At 36.4% G+C, this 23,054-nt stretch overlaps 1 protein-coding gene across 1 annotated transcript in view; it reads left to right on the forward strand.

The window, feature by feature from the left end:
• The window catches only part of LOC140333817 (transmembrane protein 132D-like), a 441,891-nt gene extending 421,123 nt beyond the window's left edge, over window positions 1-20,768 (forward strand). Inside the window, exons 6-9 of the mRNA XM_072415753.1 lie at window positions 4,893-5,098; window positions 6,302-6,572; window positions 7,606-7,797; window positions 10,437-20,768. Of these exons, the coding sequence (XP_072271854.1) occupies window positions 4,893-5,098; window positions 6,302-6,572; window positions 7,606-7,797; window positions 10,437-11,612 (1,845 nt within the window). The 3' untranslated portion in view covers window positions 11,613-20,768. The remainder of the gene's footprint in view (window positions 1-4,892; window positions 5,099-6,301; window positions 6,573-7,605; window positions 7,798-10,436) is intronic.
• The last annotated feature ends 2,286 nt before the right edge of the window (window positions 20,769-23,054 follow it).

Consider the following 23,054-nt stretch of genomic DNA (forward strand, 5'->3'; position numbering starts at 1 on the left):
TTACCTTCCCCTGTTATATTTCTTAGCTTTGTGTCCACTGTTTTGGCATGCTTTCAGTCATCTTTGCATGTCCCTAATTCTCAAGGTTGCACCCTTTATAACATAAAAAGTTTGAATATTCAACAGCAAGCTTGGCACTACAACAGGTGTGCAAGGGAGTGGATCTGTCCACTAATGTCCACCAATAAATAAAAAAATACCTTCAAAATCGATTCCTGAATTAGTGAGCTCTTCTGCAATATAAAATTGTTTAATACTTTATTAGGTAACTGTATGTACAACAAGCTGAATTTTTGTACTGAGTTTGAGTTTATTTGCTTGTTAGGTGTACATGTGACATTAGAGAAGGATGAAGCCAGGAGCTTCACTTTGTTTATGGGGAATCCAAGGACATCCTAAGGGTAGAACAGCTACAAAGTCACCATGTAAATGTCTGCATATATGCATGATATATTATCATGTTAAAATTTAAAAGCATGCAACATTTCCATGATCAAAACTGCTGGCTTTAAAATCCAGGGTTTGAATTCCTAATCACAGACCAGCAAAATTGGCAGGAGAGCACAGTGGTAGTGAAATAAAAAGAAAAACTTCCCCCTTTCTTAAAGCCTCCCTCCGCCCACCTGCTTCTAAAGCTGATTAGTAGAATAACAGAACCTTTCTAAACTGCTTCCAGAGAGCTCCAAATTCTAAGCTAATGCTTCTCACTGATGTCATTTCAAATATCACAACAGCCAAGCTGGACTCTTTGTCAATGTCCTTAACCCAAAGACAATCTTTGACGAGCCTGGTTGTCTTGGAAGCTCCTCATGCTGGAACATGAATCAGATTAAAAGAATTCTCTTTTACAAGTTATTTTTTCTCTGCATAGACATTTTGGATTTAATTCCATTGATATGTTTTTAATCTGTGCTTAATCCAAATTCAGCTGTAATCTATTTATGGCATTCCTCCAACCAGCCTACAGATGTTACAAAAAGTTCAATTTTGGGATGGCATAGGCACTTTTCTATTATTTTTTATAGATGCAAATAACATATATGCGTCTCAATAAAAATATATAAAAGCATACATTGATATCTACTAAAACTATTTGATGAATTACATTTCACTAAACTATAAAATGTAATGTTCATTTTTTTTTTTTATCATTGATGCTTCTTGCTATTATAGCAGTGTAATTGGTGTACAGAAAGACATTACTCTCTTGTATCCCCAATTATATGGATACCTATTTTGATAAGTCACCCTTGGTTAGCCATTGTCAAGGAATCGTGCAATCAATCTGATGCTGATTTTTAAGCAATCACTGTACCCTTGTCATGAGGCTAAGCTGAGGGTCGAGTTGCTTCTGTCCCCATAGCTATTATTTGCATACTTGATTCATCAAGCCAGTATAAAGCCAAATTATTAACAAAAAAATATGCTTGGCCCACACTAATGTCTAATGTCTATGGCAACTATTTTATGTGATGCTTGGTATGAATGTAAATATAAACTAACCTCATTTGATGCAACTGTATAATTGTAACTAAATGGTAATATATTTAGAAGAAGGGTCCAGCAAAGAGAAAGCAATTTTGTCTTTATATAAAAATCTTAGCTTTGTAACAAATGAAGTAGATTACAATAAAAATTAAAAATTGAAGTAATCAGTACAGTTCAGTGACTCTGTGATACAATATTGATGAGTGCACTTTCTGTTGCTGAAGAAAGACTTGATGAATAAAAAGCTTAGTGGTACTAATGGGACTGCACAGTGCTACAGTGTAAACACAGCATGCTTGAGACAAAATTGTGCTTAATTTTTCACTTGTGACATATTCCAAAAGCTATTCTGATTTCCGCAGCAGTTTTAGTGGCAAAAATAAAATATTCAATTGCTAACTTTATATAACATATAAAGTTAGCAATTGAATTTGCAAAATGATTTATAAGAACAAATTACAATTAGCAATATTAGGGTGTTCAAGGAAAAATCAACTTTGCAAAAATATGCCGCCCATCCAAATTCAGCAGTGAAAGGGGAATGTCTGGACATAGAATGGACATTGAGGTATCACTAAGGTATTACTTTTTGGGTAGACAATTTGCAAAATATCTTTGAACAAAGGGAACAATGCAAGGGTCACCATATGATTTCTGGCTCTGTAAAACTTTGAATTTAAGAACATTGGCCAGCTTGGACTGTCATGTGTTCACTGTATGTTGGCAATATGTGCTTCTTCCCACATTCTTGGCAAGGTGACTATGTGAGGCACTGGCTGGATTGTGGATGGTGTGTTGACCAGCTTCATATATAATTATGATGAAGTCTTCCAAGGTATATGTAGATGTGGTGAAAACAAAGGTTTTGTTATCTTAAATCTTAATATGTACTATACTGGTTCCTAATGCCTGTAGAGATTTGGGTGGGATAAAGCCTCCTTTCCTAGGTGCACATCCTAGGCCTAATATTAGTCTTGGCTGTCCACAGGCCTTAATATATGCAAGTTGACCGATGCTTGCTGCCTGTTTGCTTTGTGCAATCCTTTAAGGGGCACTTTGTTAGTTAAGAACTGACCTGAGTTTAACCAATCTTGTTCTTCCATATTTAACTTGCAGTAAGCGTGCTTCACACCCTGCATGCTGGTGAGTATGTGCAGCAATGCATTGGACCAGAGTAAGTTTATCAAAGACAATATCAGCTGTTTATCCAGAAGAAGAACCTCAGGGACACTTTAACAACCCAGAACATAAGCAGAAATATGCTTAGCAGGGTGATGCTGGGTATATAAGACAACCTGTCACAGACGTAATGGGCACATAAGGCACCCTGCCTGAAGTAGGTTGATGGTATATAGCGTTTTGCCAGTGAAAGCACACTGGGGACTCTGCTTACAACATGCTGAGTATACTAAACAATGGACCAACGATGTGCTAAGTATATAGGATTCTTTGCTGGGAAAGTGACAGGGCATACTGACCACATGTCATTCTCCCTCAATGAAATAGACAGTGCATTACACACTCTGTCAGGTTCATGCTATGGACATGCCAGTCATACCGATCAGTATCCCCAGGACATCTGAATACATGCTAAACGCTCTGACATCTCTGCCAGGAACACACTAAACAAAAGGGTCTCTATACCATCAAAATGCAAATAGTATGGAACACCGGGGAAATGATTATCACAACAAACATTTTGCCAGCCATATATTGAGCTCATGAGATGTCCTACAATGGATAAGCCAAGTACCTGCTGAGCATGTGGAGCAGTCACCATGCCAAATACATGCTCAATACAAGAATTATTTGGCTTACGACATTTTAAAGAAGACCTTGCACTGCATTTTTGTGCACTTACCTTTGTTGGTATGAAGTCTTGAAAAAACATATTCACTGAAAATTCTGCATGATTGTCTTTCTCACTATTCTGTTGCACAAGTTGGGTCTTCTTCTCTGCCCTGCATAATTTTACCAAATATTGCAGGATTAGCTACATGCATTGAATCCAACATCCTAAAATGTAAGCAATAAAAACAAAAAAAGTAAGATATTGTAAGTTGTAGGAAAGGGACACTTTAAACATTAGGGGCCATGAGCATACGAACACATTGTTTAGTACTTTGTGACAGGATAGGTACACTAGATATGCCATACCCATGAAATTGTACATGCCTACTAATACCTACTTTTAGCCACAGCCCTCTTTTGGGGTTTAAATAAAAGTTTCCCGTTATAAACTCATAAACCATAAACATTGTAAAACTAACCATCTTAGTTATTCAAGACTTAAGAACCATAAATCAAACAGGAAAAAAATCCTAAATCATGTAAAACAATGTCCACCGACAAAGTTAGCGACAATGCCCCTGATTCATCAAGCAGAATCGGATTATCGGTCGCGCATTCGTATTCGCGATCCGAAATCGTACGCGGTCGCGCTATTCAGCAACTGAAAAACTCGAGTCCGGACCGCGGTAATCCGCGATCGATGGCCACGCGTACTTTCGCGCTTCCAGCGAGCGCGGATTTTATTGATGAATCAGGGGCATTGTCTCAGTAAGGTTAAACTGCGACAGGACAGGAAGTTGTTGTAGATTAAACTGCCATTGGTCCAAACTAACAGCTCTGTGTAATGACTTCAGGGCTTAGTGATTGGATGATGACTTTCCTGCCAAAAAATCAGCAACCAATCCAATATTTAGCTGTGGCTCACTGTTCAACAAGATGTTTCCCCTCTTGGCTTCTCCTTAGCAACTTAGAATCTTTTCTGTCTGTTGGAATTTCAACTTGTCAAGGAGACACATTTAACTGTATTGTCCATCCAGCATTGTCCTTTAGAGGGGAGCCCAGACAGTTTAACCTGATGCCTAGAGACTGTTCTAAAAAGATAAACCTTCCGGTACTGTGTGTTTCTTTACCTTCTTTTCTGTACTTCATGCATTATTACAATACATCTGATGAAGTTTAACTTGTTCAAATGACTGATGTGCATCTTTCCTCCATCATGGGAAAATAAATACTCCCTGGTATGAATGTGTCTGGGTCCTTATTGTCAAGTGAGTGTGCCTAGAGATTCCTAATATAGCTATTAGATCATTGAAGATCAGGCTTGGTCACTATAAGGAAGCCAGTCCAGAATGAATGTGTGCTTGAAGGACGTGGCTGAAGGATGTTGGAGAAAATAGCAGAACTGGCATTTGTGTATGGTACAGTGTGCTTTAGCAAAGTAAATGTCATTCAGCTTGGGTTTAGGTCCATTTTAAATGTATTGATGTCCTAGAACATGCATATGTCTGATCCCATTCTCTGTTTTGTGCTAGCTGTGCTGCATGAATTCTTTGTAATACCATCTGTGCAGGTTTACCCAGTCATTAAAAATGCTCTTTTTCTCTTGTTTGCAGGTTTCAGAACGATGTGACTATGTCTTTGTAAATGGAAAGGAAATGAAAGGAAAGGTTAATGCCATTGTGAATTTCACCTATCAACATTTTAAAGCCTCACTAGAAATGACAGTGTGGGTACCACGGCTCCCTCTGCTTATAGATGTGTCTGACACTGAATTAAATCAGATAAAAGGTTGGAGGGTTCCTATAATGACAAATAAAAGGTAGGCACTTATTTTGCTTTGCCTATAAGAATGCATTTCATTAAGCTTTGTTATTAGTGCTCATTATTATTAACATATGGAATATTAGGATCGAACTCACCGGCTCTTTAGATCTCAAAATACCTTTCTCACTGGAAATGTCGTGTTTTATTTTTTCTGTGTAAATTGTATAAAACTGACATTGTCCTAAGCACAGAAGCTACTTATCGTTTCACCTTGTAGGTAACAGTTACACACAATGATGTCTAAAACAAGTAAAGTAAGAAATAAGATACAAAATGATCTGCTTTAAAATTTACATGCTGTATTATTAATTTAGGCCCTCACCTTAATATAGAAAAAAAATAAACTATAATTATTAAAGCTATAGTTATCAGGTGCTTTTCTTGCATTTTACAGTACCCTTTTTTATAATTACTACTAAAATCTGGGTGAGGGATTTTAGCATAAAAAGGTTATTTGCTGTCTGTCCATATTAGCTGGAGCTAACACTAAAAATTGCAAAACTTAGGTTCATGATTGGGCATGGAGGAGAGATCACAGCTCAATGCAATCAGTCCACCAACCTGTTCTGTAAATCTCAAGACTGGATGAGCAGTATTATAAATCCTGATAAAGCAGATTTACATATATGCACTTCAACTATGTGTTAAACAATTTGCCTTGAGTTCAACTTTAATGAATGTGTTCTCTAAAAACAAGCTTCTAATATCAATATCAATATATCCCACATATCAATACCATGATGGCCTCACTCTCTCTTTTTTATCACCTTAATGTTAACAATTATTCAAAAATAAAACATGTGGGGAGGTAACATGTCTCCTGTGGGACATGTGGGGAGTGAGATATAAAGTTGAATAGGAACTAAGAATAAACAGTAAGCTTGTGCTTACGCCAACAAAAACATGAGAAACCATCAAGCAAGCATACTCCACCTTTATTAAAAATACTAATTTAGTTGCACTCTCAAAAATGTGAAGTTGTATTCCTGACTGACAGTGATAGATTCAGCTTGTTGGACTGCACTTAGGGGTGACAAGAGAGGCCAGTAGAGTGGCCAAATGAAAATTACAATTTTGTAAATAGACTTTTCCCTACTTCTCCAGAGCTTGGCAGATTACTTTTGGTGATCACAGGTGCTAGGAAAACAATACTTGTAGCTGTGTTAAGCTTAAGAAAATACCTAAATTTTTTTTTCAGACCAGCTAGAGACAGCGAAGAAGAAGATGATGATGATAAAAAGGGAAAAGGTTGTACTTTGCAATACCAACATGCATTGCTAAGAGTCCTCACACAGTTTATCGCCGACTCGCCCGATGTAGCTGGACAGCTCATTTACCTGCTTGGATCTGATTGGCAAGTGGACATAACTGATCTAATAAGTGAATTTATCCAGATGGATGAGCCAAAAGTTCTAAGAATTGAAGGCCAGATGCTGATTGGGCAGGAAGCCGGTATGACAACTTTACAGGTAATGCTATCCAGTTGCATAGCTGGTTTGGGAGCAATTTGGGCACCATTGAGTTATTAAATCATGCTTCTATTATTGAACTTTCAGTCCAGATCTTTTAGATTTCTTTGTCCCAAGATAAACAAAACAATACATAAATGGAACCCTTGGAGAAATTAGTATACGTATGTTGCCATGACATTATATATATATATCCCAGTCACCATTAGGGGCAGGTCTTTGGAGACAAGAGCTTGATTGCTCATCTGGCTTAGTGCAGAGCCCATGTTTCACCCAGAAAAACACTGGTGGTGGTTGGCGATAGTGCAAGCCAAGTAATTTTTGTGAATGATTTGTATATTTTAGTGAATGCACACTGATTACCTGAAATAAAACTCTAAATAAGTTTTCTAAATAAAATAGAATTTCAGCATTGTCACTACTACAAGACTTTACAAGCCTTGTAGCCGGTCATTTAGAATCTAAACAGATAGCACTGCCTCTGGTACCCAAACCCCCTTACTGCGAGCTGCTCTGGGAGAAAGAGCATGTGAGACACCAATGAAAGAGAATTTGGCTCATTCAGGGGAGAAAATGAAGATTTGTGTTTACTTTAAAGGCTTGTGTATCACATAGTAATTAGATATGGTATTTGTTTAGCCTTTAGTTATACTTTACAACGTTTTAAATAGCTTTTGTGCAACCTGCAGGACAATGACATCTAAAGTATCTGCTCAGAAAGTGCAGTTATCATTTAATAACTTAGCTTCTTATTTCCAAAACTGCAGAAAGAGTATGCTGATTGATTTATGGAATGTAAATTAGCAGATCTCTTTGGGCCTCTAAATTGTTTTAATTATTATATCATTTTCACATATAGTAGACTTTATTTATCAGAGCTTTTTCTGTCTGGGCAAATATAATTAGATTAGCTGGTATTCTGCAATCGTTTGAAGATCTTTAGTTTCAGTGTGATACTTTTAACTGTGATTGCAGTTGTTTTACATGCCTGCTGTTAGTTGAGAAATGTGTTTACCTGTTTTTTTCCCCTTAGATACTGTCCCCTCTTTCTGATGCTATCTTAGCTGAGAAGACAGTGATGGTAGTAGATGAGAAGGTGACAGTCACAGATTTAGGAATCCAGGTGGTGACTGGATTGTCGCTATCTCTTCAACTCAGCACTGGAAGCAACAGAGCAATCTATGCAACTACCACAGCACATGAGCACTTTATATCTCCAAAACAGGTATACTGTCCTTTGGATTTACAATACCAGTCTTTAGTTTACCGTGTACAATTAGCTTCTGGAGAAACAATTATTTGTGCTTATTCCTATCCTCATAGACTAAAGACTACCTAACACTAGCACTGCTAGGGAAGAAGGTGTTGAATGGATAAATGGAAATGTTGAAGTTCCGCTTTAAACTGTAAAACATGAAGCCACTTCATCGAAGAAAAAAAATAAGCACAAACCTGGATTTATTTTTAGATGTTTTGTTTAGCTTTTAATAACATTAAAGGTGAAACTTAATTTGTTGGTGTGGGAAACGGCTCCAGTTTTGTGCTTTCCCAAATTTTGGATAAATAGACATAATGGGCCTGATTTAATAAAGTTGTCCAAGGCTGGAGAGGAAACACTTTTATCAGTGACGCTGGGTGATCCAGCATACCTGGAATGGATCTGGTCCAGGATTCAAAACATTTGCTAGCAAATGACTTTGAATAAATCCATTTCAGGTTTGCTGGATCACCCAGCTCCACTGATGAAAGTGTATCCTATCCAGTCTTGAGAGCTCATAAATCAGGCCCCATATGTTTAAAGCATCGTTTTTTTTTTTTTTGGTAAGTTTTTTACTCTGGTTGTTTCTCATCAACTTAACAGTACTGCTAGTAGCAGAATCTTTGCCTGCATGTTTAATACTCTTCGACATCCCATTAAAAAAAACTCACTAGTATATTTGTGCAGCTAAAGTGTTCTCAGAAGTCCAAGCTTATGACAGAATTGAACCAAATGTGGAGTTCTAGAAAAAATGGAAAACAAATCAGTAATCAGTTTTCACTTTTTTAGTTACAGTAAACTGGTTTATGATTTCTTATTGCATCACATACTAGATTTCTCTTTTCTATTTATTGTCTTACAAAGATTCATTATCTTCATATCACTCTAAGTAACTGCTAGGGAGTGCTGATAATCACTGTATTCAGTGCTCCCCTTATTAAAAAACCCTTTCCTGAAAATTTCACTTCTTGTATATTTCAATTTCAATTGATTTTATTTTTAGTTTGAATGTATACCAAAGAAAACTTTAGAGCACCTGCAAAATGTGTTTAATAAATAGCAAGGATTAGACTCTAGTTGTGGGGGACAAGGGTTTGTAAAATAGACAGCACAGAACATTTTACTAAATTATGGATTACCAGAAAATGTTTTGTTCATACATATTATTTCATCTGTCTGTTGTCCTCAAGGATTGGAGTTAGACTATTTAGCTGTCTGTGAACTTATCTGGCAAAAAGTTAAGCAAAATGTTACCCGTTATGGCCTCTACAACTTTAGTTCCATTAACTTCTATATTTGTAGCCAATCCATTTTTCTATAATAATAAATGCCTTTCTAGGATAAAAAGAGGAACAAATTCAGCCCAATAAATGTAGACAAGGGACAGACCTCCAACATGGCCCCAGTTACTCAGACAAGGAAGAAAATACAATATGCTAAAATGATTAGTTCTTTAACCCAAAAAATTGTTTAGAAGATAGTTAAGTGCTGTTTAACACTTTTAACAGGTAAATAGTACATTTTATAGAGGTCTGTACATCTGACCAAAAAAACAGGCAAGTGGTTTTGGCATATTTGATTTAATCAATGACTGTGTCTGAACACTTTGATTTAATATCAAAAACAGCAAACAAAAAGTTAATAGTGAAAAAGAGTGAATGTCATTTGATATTTTAATGCTATTATAATTCAAGCACTAATAGATTCAGTGGAAACATGCTGCACAATCTACTGGATGCAGTGCACATTTCTTGTAACCTTTTACAATATTTAAGGACATCTAAAGCATATCTAAACTTAAATTATATGATATGATAAAATATGGCAGGGTTAAAACTACTCTGTTTTACATATCTCCTTTCACTTTCTTTACTGAGGGATATCTTCCGTTAGACAGTTATTACAATAACAAGTGCCTCCATTAAAATATTTTTCCCATATGCTTGCTGTGGTTGATTTCCAGTCTGTCTCTGCAGTACATTTTCTGTATTTACCTATGGAATGTTGTTTTTAAGGAAAAAGAATACAAACAAAGAATGCACTCCAGAGAAGAGAATCATAAATTCACTGGTCAAGAAGAAAAAAAATAACCCAATTGGTTATACAAAGTAATAAAAACTTATCAAACATTTAACCCTTCTCTTCTTTATGCAGAACTGAAAAAGAGTTTTACCTAAAATATATAAGTTCAAGTGGGGGAAACAACATTGATGAAGGTTATATAATGTCATAGTTTTAGAAGAGTAATCAGAGAAAACCTAATGAATAGATTGTAGAAATCTGCGATTCTTTTTCATTTAAATACACAACTGTGATAATTTAAGTTAGCTTATAATAATATCTTCTGACAGTCACTTTATTATTCTGCTGTTAAATTTAAATCCATTTCGCCCTGGGGACCCATTGTCTTTATAGAACCACCGAGAAAGAAAACACATTTTATTGCTAGGAATTTTAAACTAGTGTTGTTATGTTCTTGAAATGATTGTGTGCCCTTCACCTCCTAGTTTACATTTTATTATAGTATAAAATGTTCTTTAGAGAAATATTATCTTTGCTGTATCTACTGTTTGCTGAGTTTTACTTTTTTCTGGTTTTGCATACAGGAAGTAGAGATCAGTTGCTGGATCCATTTTAGTGATGGTACAGTAAGTCCTTTAGAGTTTTATGATCCTAAAGACTTCTCATTGAGCGTGACATCAATGGATGAAAAAGTTTTCACCGTTTCTCAAGGCTCAAAATCAAAATGGCCAATTTTCACAGCCATTGCAGAAGGCCAGGGAGCACTCATCAAGGTAGATCTCATGATAAGTGAATTCTGCCAAAAATCAAAACGGAAAAGCATCCTCACCTTTGGTTTTGGACACCTTAAAGTCATGTTTGGTCAGGATACTAAAAATGACAGTAGAAAGGTACATTACAGGGATCGTTTTGAAACCCACAACATTGGTAGAAGACAGAAGATTTCACTGGAAGGTTTGAGACCTGATAGTGCATATTTTGGCACTCCATCCATGGAAAGAGATGTTCAGATCATGAACAGGGCTACAACTGATAGAGCTCAACTTAACAAGAAGACTGAACGGGATAGTCTTTTAGATGATGACAGTCAACTTTCCAACATTCCCATGGATTTCACCAGTTTTCCTGTACAAGTTGATGTACCAAGTAATAATGGAGATACTGAAGAAAATGATCACATACAAAATTCACGAGGACTGAGTGATCTGGAAATTGGAATGTATGCATTATTGGGTGTCTTTTGCCTGGCCATACTTGTCTTCCTTATAAATTGTGTAACATTTGCATTGAAGTATAGGCACAAACAAGTCCCAGTAGATGAGCAAGAAACTATGACACATGCACATGACTGGGTTGGTCTAACAAATCGAACAGAAATTTTGGAAAATAATATTAACTTTCCTTTGCAGCCAGACGAATGCATAACAGCTGTAAACAGAGGAGTTCATGTTACAGAAGGCAAATACCTTCTTACTTCAAATGTATCCAAAACTGTAAATGGACAAGCATACAGATCTGCAGAGACTTCATTTAATGAACTAAAGGAACAGAGGGGGGAGTCTGCCACCTCACCTACCTCCAAAAGGAAACGTGTAAAATTTACTACTTTTAGTAATATTCCATCTGAAGATGGATGTCCTAATGTCAACCCCGTGGTAGTGAACAATGAGGATGATATAAAATGGGTGTGCCAAGACTTAGACATGGGGGATTGCAAAGAACTTAGAAACTATATGGAAAGATTACATGAAAATGTATGAACAAGACTTACAGAATCCTTAAAAGGCTGTTTTTTTCAACCACTATCTTGCTCCACAGTTACTATATAAAATGGAAGGATGGATTTATGCACAAACCTTTTTATATAGACTTCTACAGGGTTGAACACATCTAATGTAATGCAAATTCTGGTTAAAATAAACAGTTATGTATTGTATGTAATGTGTCATGCATATAGTGGATATAGCAATGATTACAATTAATGGGGAGTATACTACTTAATACTTACACAAAAAAGAATGCAATAGAATGCAGATGCAACCAGATTCCCTACATTGTGTTATTAAGCTTGTTAGGTACATGAAAACAAAGTGTATTGATTATGTGCAAAGAGGCGTCCAGTGCTCAAATACAGCCAATCACAATTCATTCCTATTGATTGAACTGTAGTAAATGGAAAGCTTAATGGATGGTATGAGTTACTGCATTTTACCCACAGCCATTTGTACCTTACACTGCCTATTTATAGAAGTCCAAGTGTAAATTATTTTGTTCTTGGACAGAGGGCATAGTGACTATGCAGAGCATTAGAATGACTGATTAGTATTTGACATGCGACTGATTTTTTTTTTTTTAGGAATTACATAAAGCATCTTTTTTTTCTGTTTTGTATTGTCACTTGTTTCTGACACAGACAAGATAATGCATTGATTTGGGAACCCCACATATTTGTACTCTCTGTTACACAGAGGAATAGGCAATGCATTGACTTGCGACCTGAACGTCTCCTGTCCTTATTTACAATGTACAATGGAGCAGTGCAGAAAAGTGAAACTTGGCACCAAAGAAAAATAGAAGCAGAACCAGAAATTCCTCTTTAATAACAAGGAATGAGATATGTCTGTGAATCTGGGACAGAATCTTTTAGGGGAGGCAGATTATATTATGCAAGGTTTATTAAAATAAGTATATGATTTGCACACACATATAAACAATTCAATATTTATGTGATGAAAAAGGAGCGGAGCGAAAAAACACACAGAGAACAATTGCACGAGACCAACAGGCCAGGTATATTTTGTAGGGTTTGCGATATACAGACAAAGAAGACATACTGGAGTAAGGAAGCTGAAAGAATACAATAGGGCACAGGTCCAGAAATCCACACAACAGGGTTTGAGGGGAACCTCCTTGTCATCAGACACCAAGAGAACTAACAGTCTCAGCAATGTTATTGACCCAACAATCCTGGAGTACACAAGTTGTGTTCCCTGCCACAAGTTCCTTAGTTCTTAAGCAACATCCTGCAAGGGAAAGGCTACTAACAGGTCCCAGCCACTCGCAGCAATGGAAGCACCACAAATGCTAGCAGCTTTTAACAGGAAAGACACTGCAGATCCCAGCAGCACTCACTGTATTTGTTAAGCTATATCCCCAGAGTTAGGGGATTTCATTTGTAAGTGATCCCTGAAGCATAGAAACAGAGCCCTGTCTCAAAACAGGCACCCAGGCAACCTCCACCCCATCCCATCCAGTGAAGCAAATTACTGCTTCTGTGGCTTTTGTTCTGGGGAGACTACAGGGTCAGAGCTGTGTGCATGGCAGTATTCGGTTGATAGCAGGACCCTTATGATTTGTGGTCTCAGGGGTCTGCGTGGATTTCTTTTTTCCCCCGGTCCAGAATGCAGCCAGGAAGGTTTGAGGCCCATCCTTTAATCTGCCACTGTATGTGTGTAAGCATATAGCTACAGACCCTATGCTACCAGGATTTAGTTTGCTGGCCCCATGCCAAGAATCAAAGCCAGGGTAACATCTAGGCCGAAGAAAGATTGGGAGTAAGTAGGGGACCATACAAGGAGCTGGGAATTCAAGGAGAGGGATTGGGCTACAAGGAGCAGCTTTTCTTGATAGTTTACTTGATAGCATAAAATGAACAGGTTGTACATGTAGGGGTTTATAATGTCCAGCAATGTAGTATATAAAAACTACATGTATGTGTTCATCCTACAACACACTAATGATCTGTTTAATTCAAGGGATCTCTACTCAAATTCACTAAATTTAATACTTGGGAATAGGGTTTGTATAACCAGGAGTGCCAATCTATTCATTAGTTATTCAAAATGAACTACTTAACACCAAGATGGGAATGTCTGAGCTGTCCTAGAAAGACTTTTCTGCAGAAGGATTATTTTAGAGTGGAAGTTCCAGTAACATTCAATATATCTGCTAGCCCTTGAAGGCATTTTCGTGTTTGCATGAAACATAGAGAAATAATAGGAAAATTTCCATATGTATGATTAAACCCCAGTAATTAAAACTGTGTATTCAGAAGTGTGCTTCAACTCAGTCATGATTGTTTTTTCATTCAAATGTCTTTAAATACATTGCAGTTATCAAAGTGGTAGGATTGTAATCCTGGGGAAAAAAAAAACACCAAACAGATTCAACTGATCACACAAACCTATTTTGCCATTTGTTTCTGACAAAATTATTGAGCCTTGCAGAGCTTTGAATTATGGTAGAAAAATCCTGTTTATATTTAAGATAAATAAATTGATTTATGGTAACCATACACATCAGAAACCAGGACAGGATGACATTATCTATGATGGAGAATATACCTAGCACCAAAATTAAACAATATTAATCAAAAGGTGATTGTTTTTCGGTGATGCTTTGATTAAATAAATAATTGGGCACTAGCAATATGTTTTGCTCTACAGCTGACTGTTGTCAAATGTATATGGGTACTTTAAATCCGTAGCTTGCGTTAGCTGTATGCTTTAATATATCTCTCAACATGCCCCCAGGGTCTTTTCTGTTGAAACGGACTCCTATGGCAGCACAGATAATGCACAACCCAAGTGTCTAATCCTGGCAGGTGACTGATTGAAGTGACTTTTCCCCAAGGAAAAATTCATTGTGATGGAGTCTAAACTTTAAACTTTAAGTTAAAAACTAAACTATAATTTATAGAACAATTTTTTACCAGTTATTGACAACAGTTTAACATCACATTTATCATACTGGGGTTTTTGACATGTCTACCTGTCTTAGATGACAGAAAAGGTGAATTTTCAATTCAATTTTTTTCTGTGAACCCTAATTGAAAAAAGTCACTATTGTCTATATACTACTGTGTATTACCTGGGACACTGTTATACTTATTGTCATAACAGCAATGCCTTTTAAATATTATGCAGTTGTTAAAGAATTTATTCATTTGGTGCAAAAGATTTTGAAAGCCTATTTCATTTTTAAAGTTTGCTTCTGTGAAAATAGCTGTACCTTCTACACAATTACAGCAAACTTGGTTGCAGAAACAGTGGCTTAAGGAATATGATGATCCATATTCATCTAGGTTGTAATATGTTGCTAACCTCACTCTAGTGCAGACAGACAAACAGAAGTACAGTTAGTTGCCTTTTCCGATGTCTTGACTCTGTAAAACTATTACGATATAGCTTGACAAGCTAAGAGATGTATTTATTACAACCTGGAAAATGCAAGTTCCCCAAAAAATTGAGGAATTTTCCATTATCTCAAAGAACAATGAAGAAAGAATTCTGAAAGGTCTAGTTTAGTTAGAATTTTAGAAAGAAAATTAGCATTTTAGAAAGAAAGGGAAGTTGTCAGTAATTATTTCAAGGAATAGCCCCAAGTATTAATAGTTTCTTCTTAAGTTATATTTCCATGGGTGTTTTCAGCTTGACATTTTTGGCCTAATTTATTAATGCGCTGTAAGAGTGGAGAATATAGACTATCATGGGAGAATCTGGGTGATCCCAACCTGGAATGAGTTTCTTAAAATAATTTTCTATAAGTTGGCAAATGTTTTAAATCCTAGACCAGATTTATTGCAGGTTTGCTAGATCACCCAGGTTCTACCACGATAGTCTATCTTCTAAACTTTTGCGGAGTTTGGAGAGCTTTATTAAATCAGGCTCTTTGTGTCACTCACTTTCCTAAATTGTTGTCTTGTGCTGTTAATAATTAACGTTCAACTTCCATAGCCATGAATGAGGCCTGAAATTACAACCTACCTCTAAATGCTCTAAATGTAAAGTTTATTGTACCTAGTAAGGATGAAATGAAAGTAAGGGCAAGATCATAAATAACATACACAATGTAGTCTGTAATTATCACTAACACAGCAGTTTTTTTTTTTTGTCGCCTTTGTAATATAGTTTTATCACCAGTAAATCGCTTCTTTTTCAACTTCCTTTAACAGGCTGTTTAGCTGCTGGAGTATCAGTTAGAAGGCTGAAACCAGCCACATAACACTGACAGGGGTGCTTATAGTTACCATCATTTTAATATTCATTTAATAATTTAGTTAAAACTAAACTGAAATTGTCAGAATTACAGAAAAACTGTTGCTGTAACTGCCTAAAAATGAGCTTTTATTGGCATCTAGTCAGTCTAACACTTCCCTCTCCATAGACGTTGCTATCCTAGAGTGGCTACATTTCTCCTCCATGTGTAGCCACCCTAAGAATGGGAATGTGTTACTGGCTGGATAACTAGCTAAATAAAAATAAAAAAGCCTAGTTTGAAACTTTTAACTGATTATTTATACCAGTGCTTATATCATATCAGGAAACACCAACATTAATACATTCATTTGTATTTAGAAATTGATGCCACATATGTCAACAATTTGACTTCATTAAATCCAAATTTCTTTTAGGCAGAAATCAATACAGGGACCCTATGATAGTCAATCTAATCAATTTTTCAGACTATGTACACCATTCTAATGTTTCATTCTAAATTTTTAGATAGAAAAACAGTACTACATATACATTTAGCTTTAGCTTAAGTAGTTATATCACCAATTCATATTTGTTTTTCTAAACATGTGCACTAAATGATTTTGCTGTCTAGAATAACCATAATGCATCCAAACAATACAGAAACTCCCTTTATCTTAGACATAGATCAGTTCTGCAATGGTTTTAATTGTTGTCTTGCTGGAAAAGAAATTAGTCACTGTCCGTTTGTGATAAATAACCTAAAATACAAAACCTAATTAAAGCCCAGAAACTGAATTAAAGCCCAGTTGAACCAGGCAGGATAGTGGTCTCTTTTATTCATTAATTTATTTAACAGGAAGTAAATCACTGTTGATTTGAGGGTGTTCTGGGGAAAGGAGATGGTTGTCGTTTGACCTCTGGAGACCTAGGTCACAATCTGACCCAACTATGTACTGGCAGAACAGGGTAATTTATTTTAACTCTTGCTGCAGCACTTATTAGCGTACAAAAAAAGGTCCATATTTATTTATTTAAGAGCTGACTGCGTTACAGTAGTAAATAATGAAAGTTTAATTGACATTTAAAGTGGACGTACCACTGAAAAATTATCATCAGATTACTAATTACCTAGTTGTACATTGGATATTGTGGTTTTAGCAGTTTTAGTCACACAACTAAAACAAGCATGCAGCTTACTGTGTGGCAAGTGACAACATATGTATTCTGGTCCAATGTTTCAAATAATATTAGAGCCAGAGGACCAGAACATCAACTAGGGAATAAGAATTTTTTAGAAGTAGCTCTGCGGCAGCTCTAATGGCAGTTACATAATCTTTCAGCAAAAGGTCAGTATTTGAAAATTATTATTAAAGATCAAGAAAATACAGATGCTATAGGAAAGACTAAACCCTAATCAAAGTGAAGCGATTGCTTGGTTGTGAGAAGCACCTGCTGGCCAAACAATACTCTAGCCTGCCGATTTCTTCCTAAAACTTTTACCTTGTAGTACCTAACCAAACCTATATTCATTAGTTTGGCCTTCTCACTCCTCTAGTACCCAAAGAGAAGATGCAAAAGAGGCTCATAAAAGGGTGATGGAAAAAGTGATCAGAAAAGGTTGAAAAGATGCCTGTAGTGTTTGTAGGCTTATTTTTCACAGGATCTGCTGTTAGTGTTCCTAATACTCAAGATGGGACCTCACTGCCAATCTGACAACCAATACCCCAATAAACCTTTTCCCCAACTGCAGTGTCTCTTCTCTGTCTGTGTTAGCCCAGCCCTAGCCATAAGCCACAATCCACTGTAAAAGTGATCCATCAAAAAAAAAAAAAAAATGACAGGCTCTTAAAAATAATAATAATATTAATATTATATTCCATTATTATAAAATTATAATAATATAACATTTGAATATTATTTTTTATAGAATATGTGTATTAAATAGTATTAATTACTAATATTAGGGGAGGTCATTAGCACTTGTAGCAGAACTTTTGTTCTACTAGTTTAGTTGCCCTCTCTCTAAAACAGGCATTACACATACCCCTTTTCCATGTTGAACTGGAGTCTGCAGCTTTGATTCTCCTGTTTTTCCATATTAATTACATGACAGTTTGATGTAGGTGAAGAGGTATATATATATATAATAGAAAATTGCAGAGTGACTACTGGCAGGCTTAGATGAACAGAATTCATATGTCCAAGATTGTCATAAGATACAAATCTGATAAATATGTACCTGTGGATGAACACCCCCAAAATAGAAGATAAGAAGAAGAGATAAGCATGACAATATACAAATTTACTGGGTTTAGTTCATTTCTCACATAGCTGTGTTAAACTATATTCCACTTTTTTTTACAGTCCTTTTACACATGATTGGATGATTGACATGAACACAGTTTTACTAAACTAAATATAATTTCAACTTCTTTAGAAAATCATCCACACAGCATTTGCTAATGTCATATTAAACTTTCATTTCCACTATCAACATCACAAATACTTATCTATTGAAATTTTCTTTGCAATTACCTATATGTATTTTTGTTGTCACTTGTTCTATTTTTATGTAGAAGTACCTACTAATACCAAAGAAACCATACAAGCAGCTAAAGCTAATACCAATGGTCCGAAACAAAACCTTTCTTTGTCTCATAGTCCATAATAATGCTTAACTTTTCATTTTCTGACTGTTTTTATAGTTTATTGTTGCTTGGCAACCTTTTATGGGATAGAGCACATCATGTTTCTTTTGTCATGGAAGACTAAAAGCTTGAAGGAGGACCGCTCATTTGACATCTCAGGTCACAGCAGGTAAATTAATTACTGCAAGGAGAGATTTTACCTATTTTTACTCACACACTGACATATTTCAACTAAAGAAGCAGCATTAAGCAAATTTAGCACCAAGATGATTGCTGCTATTTTACTGTTAAAACACTTCATGAAACACAGCTTGTGCCAGGTGAGATTATGCCACTGAACACATGCAGGGTTCATTTTTAAACAAGCTGTCAGAATTAAATTTATTTTATTTAAAGAAAATCTGGTTTAAAATATACTCTTTAATTTGACATTGCCATTAGGCAGGACAATGACTTGTGCAACTTCACTTTTCCAAAAGTTGCATATCACCCATGGGATGGTAAATTGCTGCTTCCATTAAACCCTAATAACAATAGGTTTACCTTAGTGTTATCTGTTGGCTCTTCTGAGCCTGCTAATACTTTATAGGACCCTGCTTATTAGGAATCTTAGGACTTATGTTGAGGCATTGGAATAGTGTTGATGGCATCAGTATGACATCAGTTTAGGACACTTCTGAAATTATTCCTAATTTCTTGTCAGGTGCAATTGCCCTTTTTCTGACCTACATTACCTACTGCTGAAGCTCAGTAACACTTTTTTTGTGTAGACAGATTTTTCTGTGGGGATTCCTCTGCTATGTTACATAAAGCACACCCACCATTTAAAAAAAATTACCACCAGAATGATTACATGATCCAAGGACAGGTACTTAAATCTACCTTCAAAAACAAAGGGTTCTCCTAATTTGCATATGTCAACAAATTGTTTAGCAGCAAAAGCTAGCCTGGTTACTCCTACCTTCTGTACTTTTGTGCTGGTTCTAAATATCCAACCAAGAAATGTGTGGGTGGAATAGAGCAGAGAAGCACTCACTACCAAGAAGTTTCTCTGATTTGTTTCGAGGTCTTTTAGTACTATTATATGCTTCTGAATGTATGCAGGTTTACATACCTGTACTACAAAAGCAGGTGGTAGGGTAGCAGTGAACCTGGAAGAGAACACTTTTACAATCTCCATCTATTCATTTTTTTTAATTTGCCTTATGGGTGGTTATAAAAGAAGGTTGGGATGTATGAAACCTTTGGCTCATATGGAGAACAAAACATACTACCAAGTTAGGTTTGGGGAGGTTAATTAGGAGAGGTTTGTGCATCCACCTTGGAATGTATGTTATCATATTCAAAAGTTGTTTATTGTTGGGTAATAGGCTTTAAAGCAAGCAAATGGAGTCTACTCTTCATAGAAATCTAATTTGTGATGCAAAAATGAAATGCAAACAACTGTTACCCCAAGTTCCTAGGTCATCCCACACACAGCAGCTTTCAAAAGGGGGGCTCACTTTCCCTATTGTAATTATTTTATTATAATGCATTTCTGAAATTGAAGGAGGTGGGTCATGATCTGTGCAACCTTAGGGTCATGATCTGTGCAACCTTAGTATAAAAAATTACACTCTTTGGGAGTTTGCAGTTATGTCTCTTACTCTGCCTATTGTAATCTTTTTTTTTAATATAGTATATTGCTAAAAAATGAGGAAGTCTGTTAAGACTTTTGTAACCTTGCTATAAGAAGTGAAACTCCAACAGAGTTTGCAGAGCTAAAAACTCTAGTTTTGAGATCCTACTACCAGAATCCAAAGGAGATTTTAGAAGCCATTTCAACAACTAACATCCAGCCATAAAACAAAAACATTTTCTGTTGACTGACCCTGTGAAGAATATATAGAATAGATTTTATAGATATCAACCCTTTACTACCCAACTGTGTGCTATCAGTTTTTTGGCAATCATAGCATGGTATAACTGCATTGGTATAATTTAAGTAAAACTAGAGCTATGGAGTGTCAATAAAATTGTGGGTATGTGCATATATATATATATATATATATATATATATATATATACATATATATTGTGCCATTTAATAATTTATACTCATTGGAAGTGTTCTTTGTTTTTTTTTTTCTCATTATTCCCACATGTTCCTGATGTTGTCCTCTGTTATTCTGGTTCGATCTGCACAATGATATAGAGTACTCAAGTACAAAATTTCTGTATATTGTAAATATGTAACATATATTTATAATAATGCCTGTAAATAAAGTTTGTTTCTCTGTTCTCCGATTTTCTCAAGCTTTAAATATTCAATTTAATGAAGCTGTGTTTGAATATAATGTTCCTTACTCCTATTATTTCCGAAAGATGTGAATATGTACTTTAACAATGCACTCTTAGCCCAGTGCAACAAAATTACAGGCTGCTAAATAATGAGACATTGTTCATGTAACACAGGAAAACTACAATGTACAAAATCTATTTCATACGGAAAAGCTTTCATTTTTATTTAAATAAAGGTGTTAAATAAAGTTTTCTTTGACGGTAACGTCAATAAGAATATCCACATAAAACTCCACAATAGACACAGTCCACCCACAACCTGCTGATCCACATTACATAATCACTCCAACTAGCTAGCTTAAGCCATTAATTTAACATGCAGGTAAAAAGCACTGGTACAAACAGGTTCAACTCCACAAGATCCCAAAGTCTATCTAGTTTTAGATTCAGTAGTAAAGGGTTGGATCCCTCACCATTGTGAATCTTACAGTAGGGGGCTAGTTTGGTGGCTTAGAGGGCATCCTCTCCCACTGTCTTCTGTGTAGAGATGAGCGAGCGAGATATGTAAATTCGATCTCAGGGCGAATCGGGCCTTTCTTGCTTACCCAACATGTAAGCGAGAATGTCCTTGTGAATTCAGCCATCGAATTCAAATTTTTGGGACCTGCAAGAGCAATCAGAGGAACGGAGCAGACAGCTCCACTCCCCTGATTGCTCTTGCAGCCCTACCACTGTACTACTAAACTGTAGTATGTGTTCTTGGATAGAGATTCTCTATCCAAGAACACAGGAGTCCCACGGCTGTGCTCATGAATGAATGCAGCTGTGGGAATCATCCTGTGATGATTCCAATGGCTGCATTCATTGATGAGCACAGCCCCAGGACTGACACTGACAGGAGGAGTACCGCGGCTGTGCTCATGAATGAATGCAGCCGTGGGAATCATCCTGTGATTGGCTGATGAAAGGTAAACCCTGATGACAGCTCAAGCATCATCAGGATTTTCCTTTCCTCAGCCACTCACAGAGGACTAGAGGTGATGAATGAGGAGACTTATTTTCATTTAACCTCTAGAGCCCGGGTATCGCACACTGACAGGAGGATTCCCACGGCTGTGCTCATGAATGAATGCAGCCATGGGAATAATCACAGGATGATTCCCACGGCTGCATTCATTGATGAACACAGCTGTGGTACTCCTCCTGTCAGTGTGAGTCCCGCGGCTGTGCTCATAAATGAATGCAGCAGTGGGAATCATCCTGTAATTTCCTCGAACTTCCAATGGGTCTGTGAAATTGGTTCGCCAAAATTTAGCGCTCATCCCTACTTTTGTGTCCACGTCACACTGAGTAAAGGTATTTTCCCCAGTAGGCCACAGATAGCACATAGCCTAATTGGAAAACTCTTGTTTTTGAGTACTAGGCTTCATAGTTCACAGCATCATGGGCCTGAGTTAATAAAGCTCTCCAAGGTTGGAGAAGATACATATTCATCAGTGAAGCTGGAATGGATATGGTCCAGGATTGAAAACATTTGCTAACAAATAGCAAATGACATTTAAGAAATCTATTCCAGGTTTGCTAGATCCAGCCTTAGAGTGCTCTAATAAATCAGGGCCCATAACTCTATCCCAGGTGGATTTTGTGAAATTATTTCCTGTAAAGCTAAATACTGTGGACTGACTACAGCAAAAAAAAAAAAAAAAAAAACCCATAGGGGGATATGTTGGAAACAGGCAGAAAGTGTTTTCCTTGCTGCCTATGCATTTCTGTCCCGGTGACCCTCAGTTTCCTTTTTTTAAAATTAAAAAAAAGACGACCAACAAGCGTAACAAGTTTAAATTTTCCTTTTATTTCCTTCTTCTTATGTTTATTCACCTGGAACATGTTTGCATACAGTGGCTTCAGAAAGTATTCAGACCCTCTTCACTTTTTTCAATTTTAATATTTTGCAGTTTGATACTAATAATTGTGTTAATTCTTTTTTTCCAATAATCTATGCTCAAAAACCCACAATGACAACGCTTGATCTAGGAAAGGTTTTAAAAAAGGTCTCAAATAGAAAAAGTTTGGTATAATCAGGACTTCCAAGAACCAGTTGCCCAGCCAAACTCAGCAAGGGAGAAGGGGCAAAGAGGTAACCAAGAACCATATGGTCATTCTGATTGAGCTCCAGAGATCCTGTGTGGAGATAGGACTATGTTCCAGGAATACAACCACAACTGCAGTCTTCCACAAGAAGAACAATCTTAACAGTAGCTCTCCACTGATCTGGGATTCATGGCAGATTGGCTAG

The sequence above is a fragment of the Pyxicephalus adspersus genome, chromosome 6 (assembly GCF_032062135.1).
Source record: "Pyxicephalus adspersus chromosome 6, UCB_Pads_2.0, whole genome shotgun sequence".
NCBI classification, from domain to species: Eukaryota; Metazoa; Chordata; class Amphibia; order Anura; family Pyxicephalidae; genus Pyxicephalus; species Pyxicephalus adspersus.